Source organism: Salvelinus fontinalis, chromosome 19 (assembly GCF_029448725.1).
Source record: "Salvelinus fontinalis isolate EN_2023a chromosome 19, ASM2944872v1, whole genome shotgun sequence".
Lineage (NCBI taxonomy): Eukaryota > Metazoa > Chordata > Actinopteri > Salmoniformes > Salmonidae > Salvelinus > Salvelinus fontinalis.
The window spans coordinates 10,823,792-10,847,248 of record NC_074683.1 but is presented as its reverse complement, the minus strand read 5'-3'; the positions used below and the strand labels follow the sequence as shown (position 1 = coordinate 10,847,248).

Below are 23,457 nucleotides of genomic sequence, written 5' to 3'. Positions count from 1 at the left end.
AGTCTTTTAAAAACCATCGTATATATCTCATATAAAAGGGGGATTACAATTGTTGTCATTCCCCTTAAAAGCTATGTGGTGGGATCTTAAACTAGCACAGAATGCCACTATAAACCTGAGTTTAGTCAGTGCTCTAACTGGGTGTCACGACTTCCGCCGAAGTCGGCCCTTCTCCTTGTTCGGGTGGTGTTCGGCGGTCGACGTCACCGGCTTTCTAGTCACCATCGATCCATTTTTCAGTTTTGTTTTGTTTTGTCTGTATTATACACACCTGGTTTCAATTCCACCATCATGTTCCCTATTTAACCCTCTGGCTTTCATTTCTGTTTTGTCCGTGATTGTTTGTGCGTTAGGCGTTGTTGTTGATACGTATATGTATCTGGTTATTTTCCATTTGTGGAATTTTGCATTTATTTGAGTAAAACACTGTGGTTTTCGCTCAACACTGTGTCCTGCGTTTGACTCCAAATATTCTCCGCACACAACCCTGACACTGGGTGAGTGTCAGGGTTGGGGACAATACCATATCAATTCATAAAGTAAACCAAATTCCAAATCCAAATGTTCAAATTCCTAATTGAAAAGCATTGAAAATAATTGAAATCTTAGTGTCCTTCCTGAATTGACCGGGATTGAAATGGAATTCACCCCAACCCTGGTTTGTGTTGTGAGGGTGTCTCACCTCGGTGTAGGCCTGGGTCACTTGTTCGTAGAGGGTCTGGTGGTGGTGGATGGCCAGCTCCAGGTCCTGCATATCCGAGGGCAGTCCCCCCTCACTACACATCTTACACCAGGCCTCCACCCCAGCCAGGAACTGTATGAACACAGGCCAAAGAGACATATTCACACAACAGAACAGAGACAGATAGATCAATCAACAGTGCCCTGGGATAAATTTCATAGACAGAGGCCGGCAGGGAGGGAGGAAGGGAGGTAGGGAAGCAGGGAGGGAGGGAAGCAGGTAGGCAGGCAGACCCTCTTTATGAGAGGCTGAGGAAACCCTGGACCCCGCCTGCCTGCCTGGCTCTCTGTAAAGCAGCATAGTCTACAGCCGACAGGCACACCTGTAGCCCCAAACAATCTGCATCATAGCAGCTGCTGCCAAGGCAACGCAGGTCTATCTTAACGACCTCTACACAGCAACAGGCAACAGCCAGAGAAATACAGGACAACACTGACACTACAATCTCTCTCAGACGGCCTGTGGGCTTGAAGGATGGTCAAAGCGTTGATGCAACGCTTGAATTGTCATGCAAATCCCCCTTTGACGTCAGTACATGTTTTACACAAATGTTTGAGTTACGTGCTCAGACTTCCAGTTAGGTAGAATTCAGGGCTATGTGACTGAGTGACAACAGTATGAGGGTTGCAGCCCGTAGGCCTACTGTCTACTGCCAACCTGTTCCGACTTCTGGTGGAAGACAGCTGACATGGCCAGGATGGTGCTGCGTTCATCCAGGGCGGCGGCGAAGCTCTTCCACTCCTGGTCCAGCTGGGCCGAGATCTGTTTGATCTGCTGCGAGGCGTAGTGGCCCGCCTCCGACAGCCGCGACGCCACCGACATGATCCGGTTGATGTTCACATAGGCATTCTGCACCGAGGGAGGGGCACACATAGAGAAGACATAATATATTATGGGAAAAGATCCAGGGTCTATATTAGGGGTATTCAACTTGTACCCGATGAGGTCCGGAGCTGGTTTTCTATTCTACCTGATAATTAATTGCACACACCTGGTGTCCCAGGTCTAATCAGTCCCTAAAAAAAAGAAGTGGAACTGGCTTCGAGGTCCAGAGTTGAGTTTGAGGGGTCAATATCATTTAATTCAGGATCTATTTCCTTTCATTCGGGATATATTTAATTAAATTCAGGATATTTTTTTATTGAATTCAGGATCTATTTACTCCTTATAGCCCTGCGACCAACCATCAAACAGGCAAAGTGTCAATACAGGGCTAAGATTGAACACCGGCTCCGACGCTCGTCTTATGTGGCAGGGCTTGCAAACTATTACAGACTACAAAGGGAAGCCCAGCCGCGAGCTGCCCAGTGACACGAGCCTACCAGATGAGCTAAACCACTTCTATGCTCGCTTCAAGGCAAGCAACACTGAGGCATGCATGAGAGCATCAGCTGTTCCTGACGACTGTGTGATCACTCTCTCCGTAGCCGACGTGAGTAAGACCTTTACACAGGTCAACATACACAAGGCTGCAGGGCCAGACGGATTACCAGGACGTGTGCTCCGGGCATGTGATGACCAACTGGCAGGTGTCTTCCCTGACATTTTCAACATGTCCCTGATTGAGTCTGCAATACCAACATGTTTCAAGCAGACCACCATAGTCCCAAAGAACACAAAGGCAACCTGCCTAAATGACTACAGACCCGTAGCACTCACGTCCGTAGCCATGAAGTGCTTTGAAGGGTTGGTAAGGGCTCACATCAACACCATTATCCCAGAAACCCTAAACCCACTCCAATTTGCATACTGCCCAAACAGATCCACAGATGATGCAATCTCTATTGCACTCCACACTGACCTTTCTCACCTGGACAAAAGCAACACTTATGTGAGAATGCTATTCATTGACTACAGCTCAGCGTTCAACACCATAGTACCCTCAAAGCTCATCACTAAGCTAAGGATCCTGGGACTAAACACCTCCCACTGCAACTGGATCCTGGTGGTGAGGGTAGGTAGCAACACATCTGCCACGCTGATCCTCAACACTGGAGCTCCCCAAGGGTGCGTGCTCAGTCCCCTCCTGTACTCCCCGTTAACCCACGACTGCATGGCCAGGCATGACACCAACACCATCATTAAGTTTGCAGACGACACAACAGTGGTAGGCCTGATCACCTACAACGACGAGACAGCCTATAGGGAGGAGGACAAAGACCTGGCCGGGTGGTGCCAGAATAACAACCTATCTCTCAACGTAACCAAGACTAAGGAGATGATTGTGGACTACAGGAAAAGGAGGACCGAGCACACCCCCATTCTCATCGACGGGGCTGTAGTGGAGAAGGTTGATAGCTTCGAGTTCCTTGGTGTCCACATCACCAACAAACTAGAATGGTCCAAACACACCAAGACAGTCGTGAAGAGGGCAGAACAAAGCCTATTCCCCCTCAGGAAACTGAAAAGATTTGGCATGGGTCCTGAGATCCTCAAAACGTTCTACAGCTGCAACATCGAGAGCATCCTGACCGGTTGCATCACTGCCTGGTACGGCAATTGCTCGGCCTCTGACCGCAAGGCACTACAGAGGGTAGTGTGTACGGCCCAGTACATCACTGGGGCTAAGCTGCCTGCCATCCAGGACCTCTACACCAGGCGGTGTCAGAGGAAGGCCCTAAAAATTGTCAAAGACCCCAGCCACCCCAGTCATAGACTGCTCTCTCTACTAGCGCATGGCAAGGGGTACTGGAGTGCCAAGTCTAGGACAAAAAGGCTTCTCAACAATTTTTACCCCCAAGCCATAAGACTCCTGAACAGGTAATCAAATGGCTACCCGGACTATTTGCATTGTGTGCCCCCCCAACCCCTCTTTTTTACACTGCTGCTACTCTCTGTTTATCATATATGCATAGTCACTTTAACTATACATTCACGTACATACTACCTCAATTGGGCTGACTAACCGGTGGCCCTGCACATTGGCTACCCGGACTATCTGCATTGTGTCCCGCCACACACCACACGCCAACCCCTCTTTTACGCTGCTACTCTCTGTTTATCATATATGCATAGTCACTTTAACCATACCTACATGTACATACTACCTCAATTGGCCTGACCAACCAGTGCTCCCGCACATTGGCTAACCGGTTTATCTGCATTGTGTCCCGCCACCCACCAACCCCTCTTTTACGCTACTGCTACTCTCTGTTCATCATATATGCATAGTCACTTTAACCATATCTACATGTACATACTACCTCAATCAGCCTGACTAACCGGTGTCTGTATGTAGCCTCGTTACTGTATATAGCCTGTCTTTTTACTGTTGTTTTATTTCTTTACTTACCTATTGTTCACCTAATACCTTTTTTGCACTATTGGTTAGAGCCTGTAAGTAAGCAATTCACTGTAAGGTCTACACCTGTTGTATTCGGCGCACGTGACAAATAAACTTGATTTGATTTGATTTATTCATACATAGAGATGACTGAATCCAAGTGGACAAACAAATGAAGAAATCTGTGGCGTGTCTAGCTATACCTAGCAATGTAGTATCGCTTATTAGCTAAACATTCAATGCTACAGAGATACTGTATGACCTGTGAGCCAGTCCGACATTAAATTAGGGTGTAGAGCTTAGCGACAACAAGCGTGACAGAATTCTGCAGCTTTGACTGAATCGCTCACTCTCTGGCAGGCCACCCCTGATGTCTTTGACACTCACACACAAACAGGTAGACAGAAATGTACATCCTCTGTGCTACCATCTGGCTCTGTAGTCCACAAAACCCACCCATCCATCCCTCCACTATGGGAGTTTAATCATCTCTGGCCGCTTTAGGCCCAACCATTTATCAGCTTCACATGATGCACCCACCGTGGGCTTTATTTACCGCTAACCTGATTAGAACTGCTAATGAAGGCATAAAAACAAACAGCTCGTTGGTTTAAAGCAGGGCTTAGTGAACTACGTTCAGACATGGTAGCTACATGCTGAACACGCTGAGCCAAGACACGTCAAAACATAATAACAGCATGATTTAGGAGTCTGTATGAGCAGAGAGAGGGAGAGAGAGATAGTGAGAGAGACAGAGAAAGAGAGAGAGAGAGAGAGTGGGGGGAGCAAGAGAGAGAGTGTAGGGGGGAGCAAGCGAGAGAGAGAGAGAAAGAGAGAGAGAGTGAGAGAGAGTGGTTCTTCAGTGAGAGCCAAGCTGCCTCTGAGTGGGGAGGTTTTTTATTGTAAAAAATACAATAAAAACATCACACACTGAGAATCAAGGCTGGAAATGGCAATAGAAGGCTAGAATGGGACTAAAAACCCAAAATATATAAGTATTGAAAAATATACTGTGTCTGTATAATGTATTTAGTATGTATAAGCTGGAAGTAGAAGTGTTGTTGTCCATTAGTTTAATAGGGGTGTTAGGGTTAGGTGAAAATATATTCAAATATATATATATATATATATATATATATATATATTTTATGTATATATTGACACATATATATATGGGGGATTGGAAATGATGCAGACAATAACTCTGATGGAAGGCACAATCTATCAACAATATCAAAGCTGATCTACCCCCCTAAATGCTAGAAGGACTTTCCATGCCATTCAAATGTGCATGTGCGTGTGGTGTGTTTGGTACATACAGTGCCGGGAAAAATGATTTGCCCCCTTTCTGGATTGTCTCTATTTTTGCATATTTTTTATACTGAATATTATCAGAACTTCAACCAAAACCTAATATTAGATCAAGGAAACCTGCGTTTACAAATAATCAAAAAATTGATACTTATTTCATTAATTAAATGAACAAAGTTATGCAACACTCAATTCCCCTGTGTGAAAAAGAAAGTAATTGACATGGGTTCCATTATGCCTGGTGGAAACCAAACACGGCATTCTACAGTAAGCACCTCATACCAACGGTCAAGCATGGTGGTAGTGTGATGGTTTGGGAATGCTTTTCTGCCTCAGGACCTGGACCTGCACGACTAAAAAGCAACACATTTGAAGTTTTGGAATGGCCTAGTCAAAGTCCAGACCTAATCCCAATTGAGACGTTGTGCCAGGACTTGAAATTAGCAGTTCATGCTTGAAAACCCACAAATGTCGCTGAGTTAAAATATTTCTGCATGGAAGAATGGGCCAAAATTCCTCCACAGCAACGCGAGAGATCTGATCAGGAAACATTTGAATGGTGTCTTTGCAGCTAAAGGTGGCAGAACCAGTTATTGAGTGCAAGGGTGCAACTACTTTTTCACACAGGGGCATTGGGTGTTGCATACTGTAACTTTGTTTATTAAATAAATTAAATAAGTATGTAATTGTTATGTTATTTGTTCACCTTTATCTAATATTAGGTTTTGGTTGAAGATCTGATAACATTCAGTATCAAAAATATGGAAAAGTAGAGAAAATTAGAAGGGGGGCAAATATTTTTTCTCAGCACTGTATGTGGCTTGATTTCTGAACCAAATAGCACCAAACATGTCTTCATTCTGTCAGAGCAAAACTGCAGTAGAGGCCATTCCCTACTCTAAGGTGTATCTCAAAAGGCACCCTATTCCCTATTTAGTGCACTACTTATGACCAGGGCCATGTAGGTAACATGGTGCCATTTGGGAAACATCCTAACAGTCATTTTAATGGCAGTGTAACTGGTGAGTAGAAGCAGAGGAAATCACATCAACATTGAGGAAGTAGCCTGCTATTTCAGTAGAGCAATACTAATCTGAACGTGTGTGTTCATATGCAAAACGGACTTCAGCGCTCCATCGCCAGTGGCCTGCGCGACATCATTGGTAGCTGTACGAGCATGTTTCTTTCACAACCCTATTTGAAATACTAATACAGTATTTGAAAGGCTTTTTGACTCGCTCCTCGAACATCGACCAGTCTCTCTTTCAATAATTCCGCTTTTACTCCGCTCATTCAAAGTGAAATCACTGATTCATGACTCAAAGAGTATTGATGTCATCCATATTATTAGGTCCCCCATCCCCATACACTGCAGAAAGTCCTCACACACCACATAGTCCTCACACACCACATAGTCCTCACACACCACATAGTCCTCACACACCACATAGTCCTCACACACCACATAGTCCTCACACACCACATAGTCCTCACACACCACATAGTCCTCACACACCCCATAGTCCTCACACACCCCATAGTCCTCACACACCCCATAGTCCTCACACACCATAGTCCTCTCACACCCCATAGTCCTCTCACACCCCATAGTCCTCTCACACCACATATCCTCTCACACCACATAGTCCTCTCACACCACATAGTCCTCTCACCCCACATAGTTGCCACACCCCATTTAGTCCCCACACCCCATATAGTCCTCACACACCACATAGTCCTCACATACCATAGAATTCATGGCAAAGTGATTGTGCTGCGTCTGGAGGTCCACGGCGTGTTGGTAGCTGACTCCGATCTCTGTGTGGCTCTGCAGGAACACTTCCTTATTGTGACTGATCCAGTCAAACATCTATGGTGGGAACAAACACAGATACATAATGTTAGGTTGGGTTACTGGTCCTCAGTTGTTAGGGCATGGCGCTTTTGGGTTCGATTCCCGCTGGAACCACCCATACAGAAATGAATGCACGGCTTGCACGCATATAAACAGCATATATAAGGCATATTATATATAATCATCATGATGATTATTAGACATTCCCATTAATAGTTTAGCTGTTGTAACTCATCCCGGCACAGCAGACAGACATTATTTCATTTTCGGTGTATTGGACAGGATCGAGAAAGAGGCACAGCAAACAGCTGGATTTGAACCCATGCTTCAGCAGTATATGTGATCCAGAGGCAGCGGCTTAGACCACTAGACCATCCTAGGACAAGGCAGATAAACATTCAGTGCTTTACATGATACTGTAGTCCTCTCTCTGGTCTTAATTATACACTAATGATTGGATTTAACGAAAAGCAAGTCATTGGGAGGCTTGCCATCGCTCTTTATTAAAATCCTGTACAGTACACTCAAGTATATGATCAAAAATTAAATAACGATGGCGTGACAAGGCTGATTATAGGGTCACATTAGGACAGCCCTCCAGGCCAGCAGCTTTACACCCCCGCTCTGAAGAGCCTGCAACATTAGAATACATATATTTAATCAGGTTTGATTGAGCTGTTAATTAAACATTGGCGCTAGTGTGACCTCTCAGCGCTGCCTTCCAATGTAAGTCCTTATAAAAGGAATGAGTTGTCTGATGTGTTTGTACTGATATAACAGATTACGGAGCAGGTGTTGCTATAGACAATTTGTTCCGATTTAGACGTTTTTTTAATGAATAGTGCTATGGTAATTATTATCCTACTAAACCATGATCAATTGCAGTAAAAAGTTACAATGCCTTTTCTTTCAATAAGCAATAACTTTAGCAAATAGAATGGGAAAAGCAGAGAAGTGGCTTGGAAAAAGTGGTCCTCCGTATATTTTGGTTTTGAATCATATTTCTTACCCTCAAAGTAGGGTTTGATTTAATCAACTTTATTGTCAAAAGACCATATGATTGAAACGATACTTATAAATTCCCTAACTTGTCTTGCTTATTAAATGACATCTTGACATCTTAATCTAATAATTTACAAATCAAACAGAGAGAAGCTGGCTAAAGAATAATTAGCTCAATGACTGTTTGCTTTTTTTAGGGGGGCCAAATTCTGGCTCAGTGCAGTTGCTGATAAATGACTCCCCATCATGTTCACTTGACGATGAGGAACCGTTTGCACTACAAGTTTGCTTTTCCTGCAGTGCAGGAAAATTCTCGGCAACAAAAGAGTTTTCAAAAGGGTGATTCTATTCTGTATATCATTATCCTAAATGAACAACAACTTCTTCCAAATCATAAACCTAAAATGTACTCTGTAAAAATGACATATTCCCTGAAAGAAATATATTGATTGCATCAAAGAGGTATTTTTTCCTCTATGGAGCACAACATCGATTTTAATCCAAAACTCTCCTGACTAAAACCCATGTGCGATTTTTTCCATCATATGGCGTTGATCATTACAAGTGCATGATGGGAGAGGAAGACGGCGGCGTGGAGGCCAGGTGAGAGGAGCAGTAATTGTTCATTTTGACTGGGTCCCAAATGGCACCAGAATCCCTATAGGTCATATCACCAGTAGCGGTGCGTGGGTAAAATCACAGGGGAAGCCAAGCCAGGGGGAAAAAAACATATTACAACCTATGTGTTGTGATAATTGCGTTGTTTGTTCTTTAACCTGTTAATTCAATCATATGTTTTGACACCTAAGGCCGAGACAATAAGAAGACACAGTGGCAGAATAAATTCATCACACCTTTGTTTCATCACAAAACCGGAGAGCAACATTTATCCGGTGAAGTCCACAAAACATATTGCATGTAACAAACAGTTAAATTACCTATGGCATGGTCAAGCAAGTTAATGTTTCCATTTTTGGATTGCTAAACGACTATTGATTTAGAAACACGGATAGTTAGTGCAAGTCAAAGAAAACTGCCTCCACTATTTCAACGCCAGCATTTCAACATCATCTAATCATCTATGGAGTGACAACTAAAAGATACCAACAACTATGTAGTCCAATAAATGTAATCTAAATATGATGTGGCTGTCCATGGTACTGATTTATGTGTGAATGCCCGTGTGCGTGCTTGCAAGTAGAAAAAAACATGTTCACTCACCCTACTTGTAGAGAAACGCCAATGGCATCCTCCTCTTTCATGTTGCCTAAACGGTCTATGACTCTGTCTTACAGTACACTCTTTAAATTGTTGTTGTCCTAAGCTACCAGGCTAAAATGCTTGCTCGCTAGCCTAACTTCCTTTCATGGGCAACAATGCGCCAGGCCAACTAGTTAACATTAGCCTACTACATCTAGCTGCATGTTGAACAGGCCAGGGGCACAATGTACGAATTTATGATTGGATCAGAATCGGTGTTATAATAATTGGTAAGTACGGAGAATTAAGTAAAACCACAAGTCCAAATCCCTATCTCCATCCATGGCTAATTTAAGAAAGGGCCTATTTGAGCTAGCTAGCTAACCACCGGAGAACAACAATGCAAAGACATGCAACAACTCAATGACGTTTGGTGAGAAGCCAAATCCAAATTGGCTTCCCTTGACACCTTTTTTTGGTGCGCCAGGACCATTCACAGCTGAGCTCACTCAGTTTAGCTCGATGCTGATTGGCTAGTATTTTATTACTTTTTTATCAAGGAATTATTACTGAATAGAACAAATCCTTTTCTTTGGTGGTCACAACATGACACAATCAATGAGTCTTTTCAATATTTCCCTTCACCTTTTGCAATATTTCCCTTCACCATTGTGCAGCTGCGTTGCCCTGCGCGCTTGTTCGCTGAGCTGTAGATCCACTCCGGTGTCCCCAAAAGTTTTCAAAAGCACCATTGCTTGTAAGTGCCCAGCCGTACTTTGGTGTCTCGTTGCTGCCTTGGTTAGACAACTCAAATTTGCAAAGCCAGTGTGGCTCCAAACACCAAATCGATCACTGCAAATAATAGGCATTCCCAGCAGTAGTTTGCAGTGCTTCTCGGAGCCATAGCGCTCGTAGTTGGAACTTTGAAAGTGGCGAGCGAACGAACCCCTTTCCCGCCTGTGACAGGCTTTGTAGCGTCGGCGTCGGACGACCTCTCCTTACAATGTCTAACTTTTCTTGAACAGTTCGTCTTGAGAATGGCGTTATAATTATATCCTCGACCAAATCGATATCTTCTCCTCCTTCCGCCATTGTGGGTTGAAAAAACAGCTTAGTAGTACGCAAATTAATTAGTTTATCAAATTCAGTTTCCTAGATCTGCATAGACCTGCCCATAGGACCTGCCTCTCAATATTGGTAATCCAATCAAAAGACGTGCACGCACTACGCCTGCTAGCTGGCTCCTGTGTAACACTGGAGCCAGCCAGCAGGCGTACAATAGCCAACTCTAAAGCTGATTGGTTGACACAATTTTCATTTCCATTCACTATAAGCTACAAGCGCCCGCACTGTTGATTCTGAAGGCCTGAGGGCAGATTTTAGACCCCTGGCAACACATGATGGCTGAATATGATTGGATAAAAGATCTAACATAAAGACCAGCCCTCCAAATCTCAACCTGGGGCTGGAAGCAGTGCAACCGAGAGGAAAGCTATGAAATGAAGAGTATAACTCTTACTCTGGGGAATAATTGAATACATATTTGTGGGAAAATATATTTAAAAAAAAATAAAAAATTCTGATGATGTTTAGGCCAGCAGAGAAGGCCTTGCTGGCCCTGACGGCCCACCACTGCGAATTCATAATACAACAAACATTTAATAATAATAATTCATAATACAGAATAGGAGGCTAATAAACAGCCAATAGAGTAGATGGCGGTAATACACTAATAGGTTGTAGTCTGCCATAAAATCTAGAAGAGCGCAAGAGAAAATAATCAGTGTCGCAAGCAGTAGTTTTCCCGCGCTAACGCTAGTAACGTTAGCTAGCTTGTGTTGTAGTAGAGTGCCAATGGCAACAGCGGCTGCAGCAGCTGTTATCGACTTCAATTTGTTAGCATCACTCTTTTCAAGATACATTTTCAATCTGGTGAGTGGCACAATGTTTTTGTTGTAACTCGCTTGCTGTTAGCTATATCTTGGAAAATGATGACCGTGGAACATTGTTGCATTGAAACTTTAGATCACCGGTCAGTTTGATGAACGTGAAAAAATGTATTTGCAATGGGAAGTAATAGCTACTTTGTTAACTTCATTTTGGACATGAAATGGTTGTGCTTTTGTATTGGTCTGATTTCATGGGGCCTACTGGAGTGAATGGGCTGCTTATGCTTTAACATTATTTGATGCTGTGTGTGACTGCTGTCACCTGTCCGTCAGCCGTGTCTATGTGTTTGGACAAAATTGTCTCTCCTTAAACACCATGGTATTACGGTCACGGTACATTCAGCAACATGACACGGTTTGTTGACACGGTTTGTTGTCGCTATTGGTGATAGTGTGAAAGTGGTGTTGGTGCCATAAGTAGTGTAAACAGTGCATTATTTGATGCTGTGTGTCATGTTGTGCCCATGGCGGTTCTGTCTCCGTGTGTGCGGCAGCCTGAAGCGCGGCCAGGCCTGTTCGATTCATTCATAATGTCATCAAAAAGTATTGCTCCTCCTTCACCTGAATTAGAATGGTCTGACTACTGACTACAGAAGATATAATGTCGGGCGCATTAAGTGATGCAATGTTTTCTGTAATTTTTTTGTTTGATACAATATTGTAATGAAACAGCAGGGAGCAGGTCTCGAACCCTCGACCTTCTAGCCCGAGGTCCGGCGCGCTATCGACTGTGCCGCAAAAGCATGCTCAAGCGGCAGAGTCGATTTCCGCGCTTATAAACCCAGGGTCGTTACAATATGTTGGAAGATTTTTGGTCCCTCTGAAAGTCTAGGTCCTATAGTCACGGTTCACCACTGTTGTTCAATAAATGTTATAAATATTTGGTTTTTAATATCATCACCTCTTGAAGAACATAGTCAAAACTATACATTTCCGATTATTCCAACATTTAGCTCTATCAGAGTTATACAACAAGTAACTACATACTTTTCATGATCAGTAAATATTTATTGATCATGTATTTTCAGATACGTAGGGTAGACTGTCCACTTGGCACGTAGCTAGCTAGCTAGGCAAACAACGTGTCGTTTAGTTTGCTTCACCAGAGATTATGCTTTTGCAAAGTGCTTGGCATTGGCAAGTCCTCGTCCTTGTAAAGTAGTCAGTCTGACTGCTGTCATCACCACTATAGATGGCAAGCAAATACCATCCAGTTTATCCCCTGAAAGTTAACGTGTTAACTAGCCATATTGACGCAATCTGTTATTAGCTAGCTAGCCAATTTGACATGGTCCATCAATCAACGTAGCCTATCATGTCTGTCAGCAGCAATCAGGATTAAACACGGTTAAAAACAACGTTGAAAAGGGGATCATGTTAGCTAACTTCACTAGGTAGGCCTACGTTGGTTGGAAAAAAGTACATTAGGTCTACTTATCACTCTGTTTAGCCAACTGTACACCTTTTCTACTGGTAGCTTGTCAAGCAGAGCCCACAAAGGATGGGTAATTGACCTAAACCACTCATACTTGAGTTCCCTTTAATTTTAGGTCACTCAAATATCAAATTAATGGTGGCCAATATAGAGATATCATGAGGCTACCCTCACGTATCAGAAATTACATAATCAATTGATGTTTACTGATCATGAAAAGCATGTAGTTATTTGCTGCTAAATTGTTTTGCATGGAATAATCAAAAAAAAATTGTTCTGACAATGCTGATAATATTACAACCAAAGTTAACATTTATTTAACAATCCCTTAAAAACTGCACTCAGGTGTCAATGGTTTTAGTGTAGTTTTGGGTCTCCTAGCCCCCCCAGCAGTCAAATGAAAAGCTCTGCACCTTATTGTGACCTTTTACTGAGCATTTACTGGTTAAAATAGGTCCCCTATGTAGGGAATAGGGTGCCATTTGGGGTGCTGCCCAAAGAGAGCACATGAGGTCATTATGGAGGACCTCCTCCTCAGGAGGACAAAATAAACATGTGTCTATCCTCCCCTCCATCTTCCCCCCTGTCTGTTATTGTTCCCTTTGATCCTGATCCACACAGATATGTAGTGCCTTTACTGGGGCTGCACACTGACAATTTCATGTCATTGTTAAGAAAAATACCCTTATTAATGCTTGAGCTTCAAAGGTGCCCTGTTATAATACGCTCAGTGTTTACAATCACTGTTCAAATGGCTGGAGTGCAGGTGTGCAACCACAAACGCTACTATGAATGTCCAAGTGCTCGGTCGGATCTGAATTAAAATAGTCTTATGGAATCTGAGCTTACAATACGACCAGTAGGTGAACTGCTGTAGTAATCCTGTTAGAGTGTGCGTTGTGTAACACATTGTTAGTGCAGTGTTAGTAACCAATCACAGACCAATTGGAGAGGACACATGGAGGGACAGACAGAGTATGTGTGCCAGACCTTAATTGGCATTGTCCCCAGGGAAATTAATCTTTATCTGGGCCTGGCCTAATCATCAGAGGCACCATGGGGCTCCACTGTCATTAGAAAAGGGACTGACTGCACTTATCCAAATGAAGGCCTTTGTCTAGAATCCAGCAGGCATTGGCCTACTACTTCATCATTGTAGGGTATATTGGGGGGAGTGTGGTCTTGGAGGGAATATTGCATGGTTAGGAGAAGGGCGTTTTTCTTCCTTTCTCTCTGTATACACTAGCTGTGTGGCCATTTGACTTTAGTTTATTTGTTTTCGTTCATTTGTCCGGTTGCATTGAGAAACGGCAGATGACTTGGCAATGTAAAACATTGTTTTGAATATGTGATCATCATTGTCATCTAAATACAACCACCTTTTCTTGCAGGCTCACCTGTGTCTCTGACCTGAGTTATATAGTTATATAGTTATATAGAGTTATATAGGTCCTAACATGAGGTCATATTGCTGCTGTTGTGTTGTTCCTAATGGGTTTGGGGGTATTTAGGCAATATGAGGTTTTCCTTTAAAAACAAAAAAAATGACCTTAAAATGATTATGAAATTATTACATATACCTTTGGGTTCATCTGGACAACATTACTGCCATTGTCAAGGGAGATGTGTGCGTAGAGGAGAATAAATAGTTTTTAATACACACTTAAAAATACCTCACAAATTGGAAAAGTGGGCAAAATACATGTTTATTCCCTAAAATAGCATCTCGGGAATGAGGTACTGAACTGTTCTGTTTTTTCTAAATCTTGTAAAAGCACATATCCTTCTAAAAGCACAGGCTGTTATTATATCCCATTTAATATGTGTTTCAAATAAATAAACAAAATGCCAGCGTTTATGTATTCAGGCCCTCCATATAAACAGAGAACGTCTGTGTCCCAAATGTCACCCTATCTGTACACTTTTGACCAGGGCCCAGAGGGCTCTGGTCAAAAGTATTGCACTATATACAGTAGGGGATTGAGGGCCATTTGGGATGCACCCTAGACCTCAAATAACATCTAGCCCAAAGTGTGTTAATCGCTGTCATACTGAGGACTTTCACAATGTGTCTCTAGGATAAATATTTGCATCCAAGGCTCAGAGATATTTATATGTGAAAAAACTCTCAATCAGTTTGCAACCTTTTAATATAAATTCCATGTCAACGCTTGTCTGCCTTACTGTACACAAGGCACACGTTTGGCAATTAGAATGGTCTTACTAGGTAAACGCCCTTATTATATTATGAACGTCAAATCACCAGTGTATTTAATGTACTGTGCGTTCATTTGTGTTATTCTGTTAGCAGAGATCATTGGTATCATCTATATCATGTTGTCTGAGTATGTTTTGTTTGTAATTTTACTTAGATTTGCATGTTTTTAACCACGAGTTAAAGACAAAAGTCCATAAAATATTTCAATGGACATAAAGGTTTTCAATTCAGAGATCAACTCAGCAGAAATTGTTTTATTGTGAATGTTTCTAGACCTCTGAGTTTGGTCACTCACCTTCTCTGCGTCCTGCTCAAAGAGGCGGAGCTGGAAACACTGGTCCAGCTTGAGCTTGCGGACATGCCACATCTGGTGCAGGTGCTGTCTGGTGGAGTGCAGCTTGTCCAGCAGGCTGGCGATCTTAGGCACCACGCTCTGGAAGTCAGCGCTACCCGAGATGCAGTTCCTCCCAGAAAACCCATCACTAGATCGAATACACTGAAGCAGCCTCTGGCCCTCCCTGTCCAGCTCCTCCACGGGAGCCTTCATCACCTTCTTCTTGAGCTGCGTGTGCTCGTCGATGAGCCGCCGGGAGCCCTCCACGTCCACCGGGAACTCCTTCTTGGCCAGCAGCTCCTGAAGGTCCTCCAGGCGGGAGAGGAGGTGCACAGCCGAGCCCATGAACTCCTCCAGGGCCACGCGCAGATCCATCCACTCCTCGTGGTTGTACTCCAGAGAGCCTTCAAAGTCGTCTGTCAGCTGGGACGGGTCCACCAACTTAGTCAGGCCCTCCACTGACACCATGCTAGTCTGTCAAATCAAATCCAAATCAAGTGTTATTTGTCACCTGCTTCGTAAACAACAGGTGTAGACGAACAGTGAAATGCTTACTGAAGGGGGCCCTTTCCAACAATGCAGAGAAAAATAGAAAAATAATAGAAAGATAACACAAGGAATAAATACACAATGAGCAACAATAACTTGGCTATATACAAGGGGTACCAGTACCGAGTCGATGTGCAGGGGTACGAGGTCATTGAGGTAGATATGTACATATAGGTAGGGGTAAAGTGATAATAAACATTAGCAGCAGCATATGTGGTGAGTCAAAAGAGTTAGTGTAAAGGGGAGTCAATGCAGATAGTCTGGGTTGCTATTTGGCTAACTATTTAGCAGTCTAATGGCTTGGGGGTAGAAGCTGTTCAGGGTCCATTTGGTTCCACGCTTGGTGCATCAGTACCGCTTGCCGTGCGGTAACATAGAGAACAGTCTATGACTTGGGTGGCTGGAGTCTTTGACAATTTTTAGGGCCTTCCTCTGACACCGCCTGGTATAGAGGTCCTGGATGTGAGGAAGCTCGGCCCCAGCGATGTACTGTGCCGTACGAACTACCCTCTGTAGTGCCTTGTGGTCAGATACCAAGCAGTTGCAAGCGGTGATGCAGCCAGTCAAGATGCTCTCAATGATGCAGCTGTAGAACTTTTGGAGGATCTGAGGGCCCATGCCAAATCTTTTCAGCCTACTGAAAATAATTTGCAACTTTGTTGGCGTGTGTGACCCATGTTAATTCCTTAGTGATGTGGACACTGAGGAAGTTGAAGCTCTTCGACCCGCTCAACAGCATACAATCAAGAGGTTCGCATGATGTTACCCCAGCCAAAACATATACAGGCTTCATTGGATGCATCCCAAACGGCACCCTATTCCCTATATAGAGCACTACTTTTGACCAGAGGCATACAGGGACAAGGGTGCCATTTGGAATGCAGCAATTCTGTTTCTCATTAGCACTACAGTTCACTGTGGAGGGTAGGAATGAGAAAGGGGAGGACTGAGGGGTGTAAGCTTAACCTCACACTACCTAGCACACTACTCATGGCTGACTTCTGTACAGCATTACATGCAGAGAATATGGGAAAATCGTGGGGGGGATAATCATTCTTCGCATTCTTTTCTCACCAGTTCCTTTGAAAACACGGCTCTGTTCTTCCTGTCCATTTTAGAGACAGACCAAAATTAACAACTGTTGTCAAGTAGTGCTTATAGTCCTGTGATAACATCACAATAAAATATCTGCTATTCAACTCCGGATGAAATACATAATCACCATAATCAAAACAGGCATGCTGACTAGAGAAAATGCCTGTACTAGAGAAATATAAAATATTTTAACAGTGGGCAACCAGACATGCCAACTAAAACAAGGCTCCGTTTTTGCCCAATCTGAGCTCTCCCTTACCTCAAAAGTGAATTTGGCACTGCCAAAGTTGGTTTTCTGCTTCTGCCAGAAGTTGTCCGGTTTGATGATGAGCGCCACGCAGATCTCAGCAGAGAAGGCTTCCTGCAGGGTCTTCAGTAGAGGCTTGATCAGGTCCCACTTGGAACCACGCATATCAATGATCACTGTGAAGCCCCGCTTGCACACATCCTCACTGGGAGATTGAGGAGAAGAGAGAGCAGAGAGAGAGCAGAGAGAGAGAGAGCCAACCATTAGTACGCAGCATGCCCTGCACATCACACCAACTCCAAGGGGGCTAAGGGGGGGGGGGGGGGGCTCTCCACACTATCCTCCAACACGCCCTACTTAATGTCCTTCAGCCAATTTAGATCTGAAATGGTCCCTTGACTCCCCTGGACTCTGAGCCAACCACGGTGATGCTAAAGCCATTACGCCACCGGAACTATTTTAACTGCTGTGACTAAATGACATGCGCTATTCAATTGGACTTGTTTTAAGCTAGCCCCCTGGTTCTACCTTCAGAGTGATGATTAGCTCCCACGATTCTAACTCTCTGACAAGCCTGTCATCAACGTTAAGCTCTTTCATTGTGGATCATCATACAAATAATAGACTATCACACAAGTATCTCATTCTCTCCTCCTGGGCATGTCCTCTTTAGATGTAGTAGGCTTATTTGTTGGGATTCTCGTTTAAATTTCAACCCCACCCCATAACGAAAGGCCCCACTTTTCTAACAGGTTATGAGGCTGAAATAATATTAATGGTTTATTCTTAGGTCCCGATGCTTTGAAAGCACTTCACCGTGATTGGAAGATAAAAATAACCTGTAATTGCTTTGGCCCGCCACATGCCCTCCTCCTCAAGCATCCCCTACTTCTGGAATTAATATGATCCTTTCCACATCGTTTTGTGCTGGAAGACTGGGGGACAAACAAGAGAAAATGTTTGCATCCCAAATGGATCCTTATTCCCTATTTAGTGCACTACTTTTGACCAGGGCCCATAGGACTACATAGGGATTAGGGTGCCATTTGGGATGCGTATTTTATTACATGAAGCATCTCCTTCCCCAGTGGTCACCAACCTTTTCTGAGCCGACATTTCTTTTTAAACATGACTTAACAAATGTAAGCCTATGCAACATTAATAACCTACTAAAAGCAGTTATGTAGCAATGAGGGGTTGTGCAGTAGGCTATAGGCCCAATACATTATTAATGCATATTGGCAATGCTTGAATTGCCCTGCCAATGTGGTTCTTCTCAGACAATTTTTAAATGATATTTCAAAACTTGAGGTGTATGATCACACTGGTCACTTGTTGTATTACTTGAGCATACATTGCATATTTTACTGGACTGATGGTGCCTGCATCTGATGGTCAGTCTCAGCAAAAGGAGGGAGGGAGGGAGAGAGAGAGCAGTGGAGAGGCTGCCTCTCACCATCCCTCAGATCTCCTTCCCTCCGCTGAGACGAGACACTGTCTTCCAGCTGATAGTGAAACTGGAGTCGCACGTCTTTACTTCTGCCTAATGCACAAATTCATGTTTTTGTTTGTGTCCAGAAAATGTCAAATATTCCTCAATATTAAAAAAGACAAGCCGCTAATAATAACAATGCAAGCCTATCGATACACTTTGTAGTCGGAGTTGATAGGGAGAATCACGTTTTATGGCTCATAAAAGCATTGAATGAAGTGTTGACAGTGCTTAAGGAAAACTTAAACATGAAATCACTCATAACAACAGCAGTTGTATTAATTTAAGTCTCTCCCTCTAGTCGTGGTTTTAAAAGTTTTTAAATGTCACAGTATCAACTTCGCTGTGGGACCGTGGAAGCTGCAGGCATAGGTGATCTGAGCTATCTGACTGGCCAGCAGTAGTCCAATAGATGCACTCGATTTGCTCTCGGGGCCCACCGGGTAGGCGGAGTTTGTACCTTCAGACACATACAATGGTCCAAAATGGGAACACTTCGACTACCCAGCGAGCAGGGCAACTGAATCACCAGCTAGCACATTTGGTTCCTTGGAATTTGTGGGAAAGGACATTATTGGTTTCCTATTGGTTTTGGGAACGAAGATAGATTTACAGTTCTATCAATATAATTGTTTGCAAAATGTCTAACCCCCCTTTTTATATATATATACAGTTGAAGTCGGAGATTTACATACACCTTAGCAAAATACATTTAAACTCAGTTTTTCACAATTCCTGACATTTAATCCTAGTAAAAATTCCCTGTTTTAGGCCAGTTAGGATCACCACTTTATTTAAAGAATGTGAAATGTGAGAATAATAGTAGAGAATGATTTATTTCAGCTTTTATTTCTTTCATCACATTCCCAGTGGGTCAGAAGTTTACATACACTCAATTAGTATTTGGTAGCATTGCCTATAAATTGTTTAACTTGGGTCAAACGTTTTGGGTAGCCTTTCACAAGCTTCCCACAATAAGTAGAATTTTGGCCCATTCCTCCTGACAGAGCTGGTGTAACTGAGTCAGGTTTGTAGGCCTCCTTGCTCGCACATGCTTTTTCAGTTCTGCCCACAAATGTTCTATAGGATTGAGGTCAGGGCATTGGATGGCCACTCCAATAACTTGACTTTGTTGTCCTTTAAGCCATTTTGCCACAACTTTGGAAGTATGCTTGGGGTCATTGTCCATTTGGAAGACCCATTTGCGACCAAAGCTTTAACTTCTCTATCCATGGATTAGTCCCCTGCGCCAACAGGATGGAGCTAGCATGCTATGTTTTTTTTTAACTCATACAAAACTGTTAATTTTAGTCTATTCAAACAGACCCCATGTCAAAGGAAACAATCACTCATTACCCTCTTACACGGAACCCAAACCGGCGGCGCACGTCCACCATCGTGCGCCATCGTGCATAAATGTATTTTGTCCCCCATCACCAAACGCAATCACGACACGCAGGTTAAAATATCAAAAGAAACTGAACCAATTGTATTTATTTGGGGACAGGTCGAAAAGGATTATACATTTATGGCAATTTAGCTAGCTAGCTTGCACTTGCTAGCTAATTTGTCCTATTTAGCTAGTTTGCTGTTGTTAGCTAATTTGTCCTGGGATATAAACATTGAATTGTTATTTTACCTGAAATGCGCAAGGTCCTCTACTCCACCAATTAATCCACACAAAACGGTCAACCTAATCGTTTCTAGTCATCTCTCCTCTTTCCAGACTTTTTCTTCTCTGGACTTTATATTGCGGTTGGCAACTTTCATAAATTAGGTGCATTACCGCCACTGACCTCATTCGTCTTTCAGTCACCCACGTGGGTATAACCAATGAGGTGATGGCACGTGGGTACCTGCTTCTATAAACCAATGAGGAGTGAGAGAGGCAGGACTTGCAGAGCGATCTGCATCACAAATAGAACTGAGTTCTATTTTAGCCCTTGGTAACGCAGATGCTCATTGGCGCGCGTGAGCATTGCAAAATAAATTTAGAAATCCATTTTATTCAATTATTGCACCTACACTGCTCGCCCGCGCCAACGAGCGTCTGTGTTGCCAAGGGCTAAAATAGAACTCAGTTCTATTTGTGATGCAGATTGCGCTGCAAGTCCTGCCTCTCTCATCTCCTCATTGGTTTATAGAAGCAGGTACCCACGTGTAGTCAGCCTGTTAAGGATCGTACCCTTTTTTTAAATTTTTGCCTAAAATTACATACGCAAATCAGATCAGATGTGGCCAATTAGTGGGCCCGGCCAACACACCTGAACACAGTTAACAAGATAGAGGATAGAGATAGTATTGTTGATGCTGAGAACGTAATGCATATGTTTTCCATAACATTCTTAGAATGTTTTGTTGTGGAAATTCATACTGAGAGAGACTTTGTCATTTCTTCAAACAATCATCTTTATTTAATATCGATAAATTATTGCAATAATGAGACTAGTCAACCCAACACTCTTGACTGTTGGGCCGAGCAGCCTAACCTCCCTGTCACCATCGTCTCTCGCACGTGCGCCTCATGACACTCACCTGGACTCCATCACCTCCTTGATTATCTCCCTATATATGTCACTCCCCTTGGTTCTTTCCTCAGGTGTTATTGACTCTGTTTCATGTGGGTGTGTTTGTGTTTCGTGTTCATTGTTTCTTTTATTTATTAAAACACTCACTCCCTGAACTTGCTTCCCAACTCTCAGCGCACTCGTTAAAGTCAATCTTTCCTCAGTTAGCGCTTGGACAAATGTAGCCTGCATTTTTCCGGTTTGGATGATTGTGTTATGCTGTCGCTACTTCTGTGAATGTCTGAACATTGCATCCAAAAATAAACTGCTCAGATTCTGGACATAACTCTGTAAGGACTGAGTTTGTACAAAATGTTTCTGAAAAAACAGTGTGGCTAGCTCAAATGCTGATTGTTGCGTCATTCGAAACTGGATAAATAAGCGTTCTAATCACACCAGTTTGATCGTACGCTACATGAACCACTGTAGAATGATCATAACACACGTGTGAAAAGGTTAAATATAATCATGGGGGAATTTGTAGGAAACGTTCTGAAATTCCCACAGAAGAACATTGTTTCTTAACGTTCTCTGAACTTTTTGAGAACATTCCTAATGTCAAACCAGTTGGAGAACATTAATATAGCATTACCAAAATGTTCTGTTAAAGTAATGAAATACCAAGAAAATAAAGTTCCTGTCAAGTTCCTTTAAATGTGCTGAGAATGTCCCAAAGCCAAGCAACTATCCTGCACCATCCCCATAAACTTGTGGGAAGGTTGTATACGAAATAACCATAGGACAAACACGCTCTCACCAAGCTCAAGGAAACATATGGTTTTCAGAATGTTATATGCTAGCTGGGCCAAGTACATCTCTCGCAAACAGCACGAAATGACAAAAACATAGGAACACATGGCTTTAATGGTTACAGAAATGTTTGCCGATCAACTAGGCATCAGCTAGGCATACCTTGGAGATCGACCAGTAGATTGCGATCGACCGGTTGGTGACCACTGCCCTAGACCTTACTGCAGCCTAGCGGATGAGGTTACTCTGGTCATATCTACTGTAGTGCACTATGCAGGGAATAGGGTGCCATTTGAGATGCAGCCAATACATCTGTACCAGCACCGTGCGATTCCCACAACAACAGCATCCCTATTAGACCCCTTTAGTTTTCTGCAATTTTCTCTTCTCAATGGGTCACTGGTCCAAGAACAACAGAAAACAGCCCTGACACAGTCATACACAGTCATACTAGTAGGAAAGGCAAGTGCTACTGCTTTGATGACTTTCTCCTTTTTGTTGAATAAATGAGGTGCTACATAAAAAAAACACTAATTGTCACAGGCTGAAAAGTCAATGGATATGTAGCCTGTGACCTTTAGCTTTGCCACACTGATTTTCAGTTTAAAGCAGCATTCATCGACCTGGGATGTATCCTAAATGGCCCCTAAATGGGCCCTGATAAAAAGTAGTGCACTATAAAGGGAATAGGCTGCCATTTGGGATGCACATCGACTTGCTATTTCACTTTAATTGAAGGAACATGTTGAAGTGATTAGGCAATGACATCATCGTCTCAGTTTGTAGTTTCACTGACCCATGCGAGCACAGCTAATTCCAAAGAGCTCAAAACAAACTGAGACTGTTGCTAAAATATCACAGCAAATAGCTTAGCGAATGCATATCCAAGAGTTATAAATAGTGAGGATATAAAAATGGCCTGGATGCAGAGAGGGAATTCTAATAAATGCCTGGGGTACGGGGTGGGGGATCAATATCACTGATGACCAGCAACAATCACTGGGATATCGTGATCTGAAGCTACTGTGTCAATACATCTCCTGATGTTCATAGTCACACCACTCATTATGAAACCATAATACTGAAAAGCAACAAAAAAAACTTTCAAAAACAAACATATATTTCTATCGCTTTGTCTAATTTCGTTTGCGAGCCACCCTTAATTTTTTGAGGGACTTCGGTGCCTTCAAAGGAAAGCCATGGCTTCGCCTGATACTTTTTTTAAAGGGAACCGAAGGAAAAACCCAGCTCACTCCAATACCTCCTGTGGATATGACGGAGAGATGTAAAGCTACTCCAAGAGAGAGAAACTCAAAACCACAAAAGTGCTCTTGATTTGAATCAGGAGAGAGGCTCTCATTTCTTAACGGTTGACAGCACTGCTCTAGAAGTGTGCCATGTGGCCATCCCCCACTCCCCACTCTCTAA

At 43.1% G+C, this 23,457-nt stretch overlaps 1 protein-coding gene across 4 annotated transcripts in view; it reads right to left on the bottom strand.

Annotated features, from left to right (window-relative positions):
* The window catches only part of LOC129816351 (kalirin-like), a 288,411-nt gene that overhangs the window by 156,329 nt on the left and 108,625 nt on the right, over nucleotides 1-23,457 (bottom strand). For all 4 annotated transcript variants that reach the window (XM_055870746.1, XM_055870747.1, XM_055870748.1 and 1 more), the window contains exons 4-8: nucleotides 17,233-17,425; nucleotides 15,291-15,803; nucleotides 7,084-7,206; nucleotides 1,400-1,591; nucleotides 683-814 (exon numbers count right to left, since the gene is read on the bottom strand). In XM_055870746.1, coding sequence (XP_055726721.1) covers nucleotides 683-814; nucleotides 1,400-1,591; nucleotides 7,084-7,206; nucleotides 15,291-15,803; nucleotides 17,233-17,425 — 1,153 coding nt within the window. The remainder of the gene's footprint in view (nucleotides 1-682; nucleotides 815-1,399; nucleotides 1,592-7,083; nucleotides 7,207-15,290; nucleotides 15,804-17,232; nucleotides 17,426-23,457) is intronic.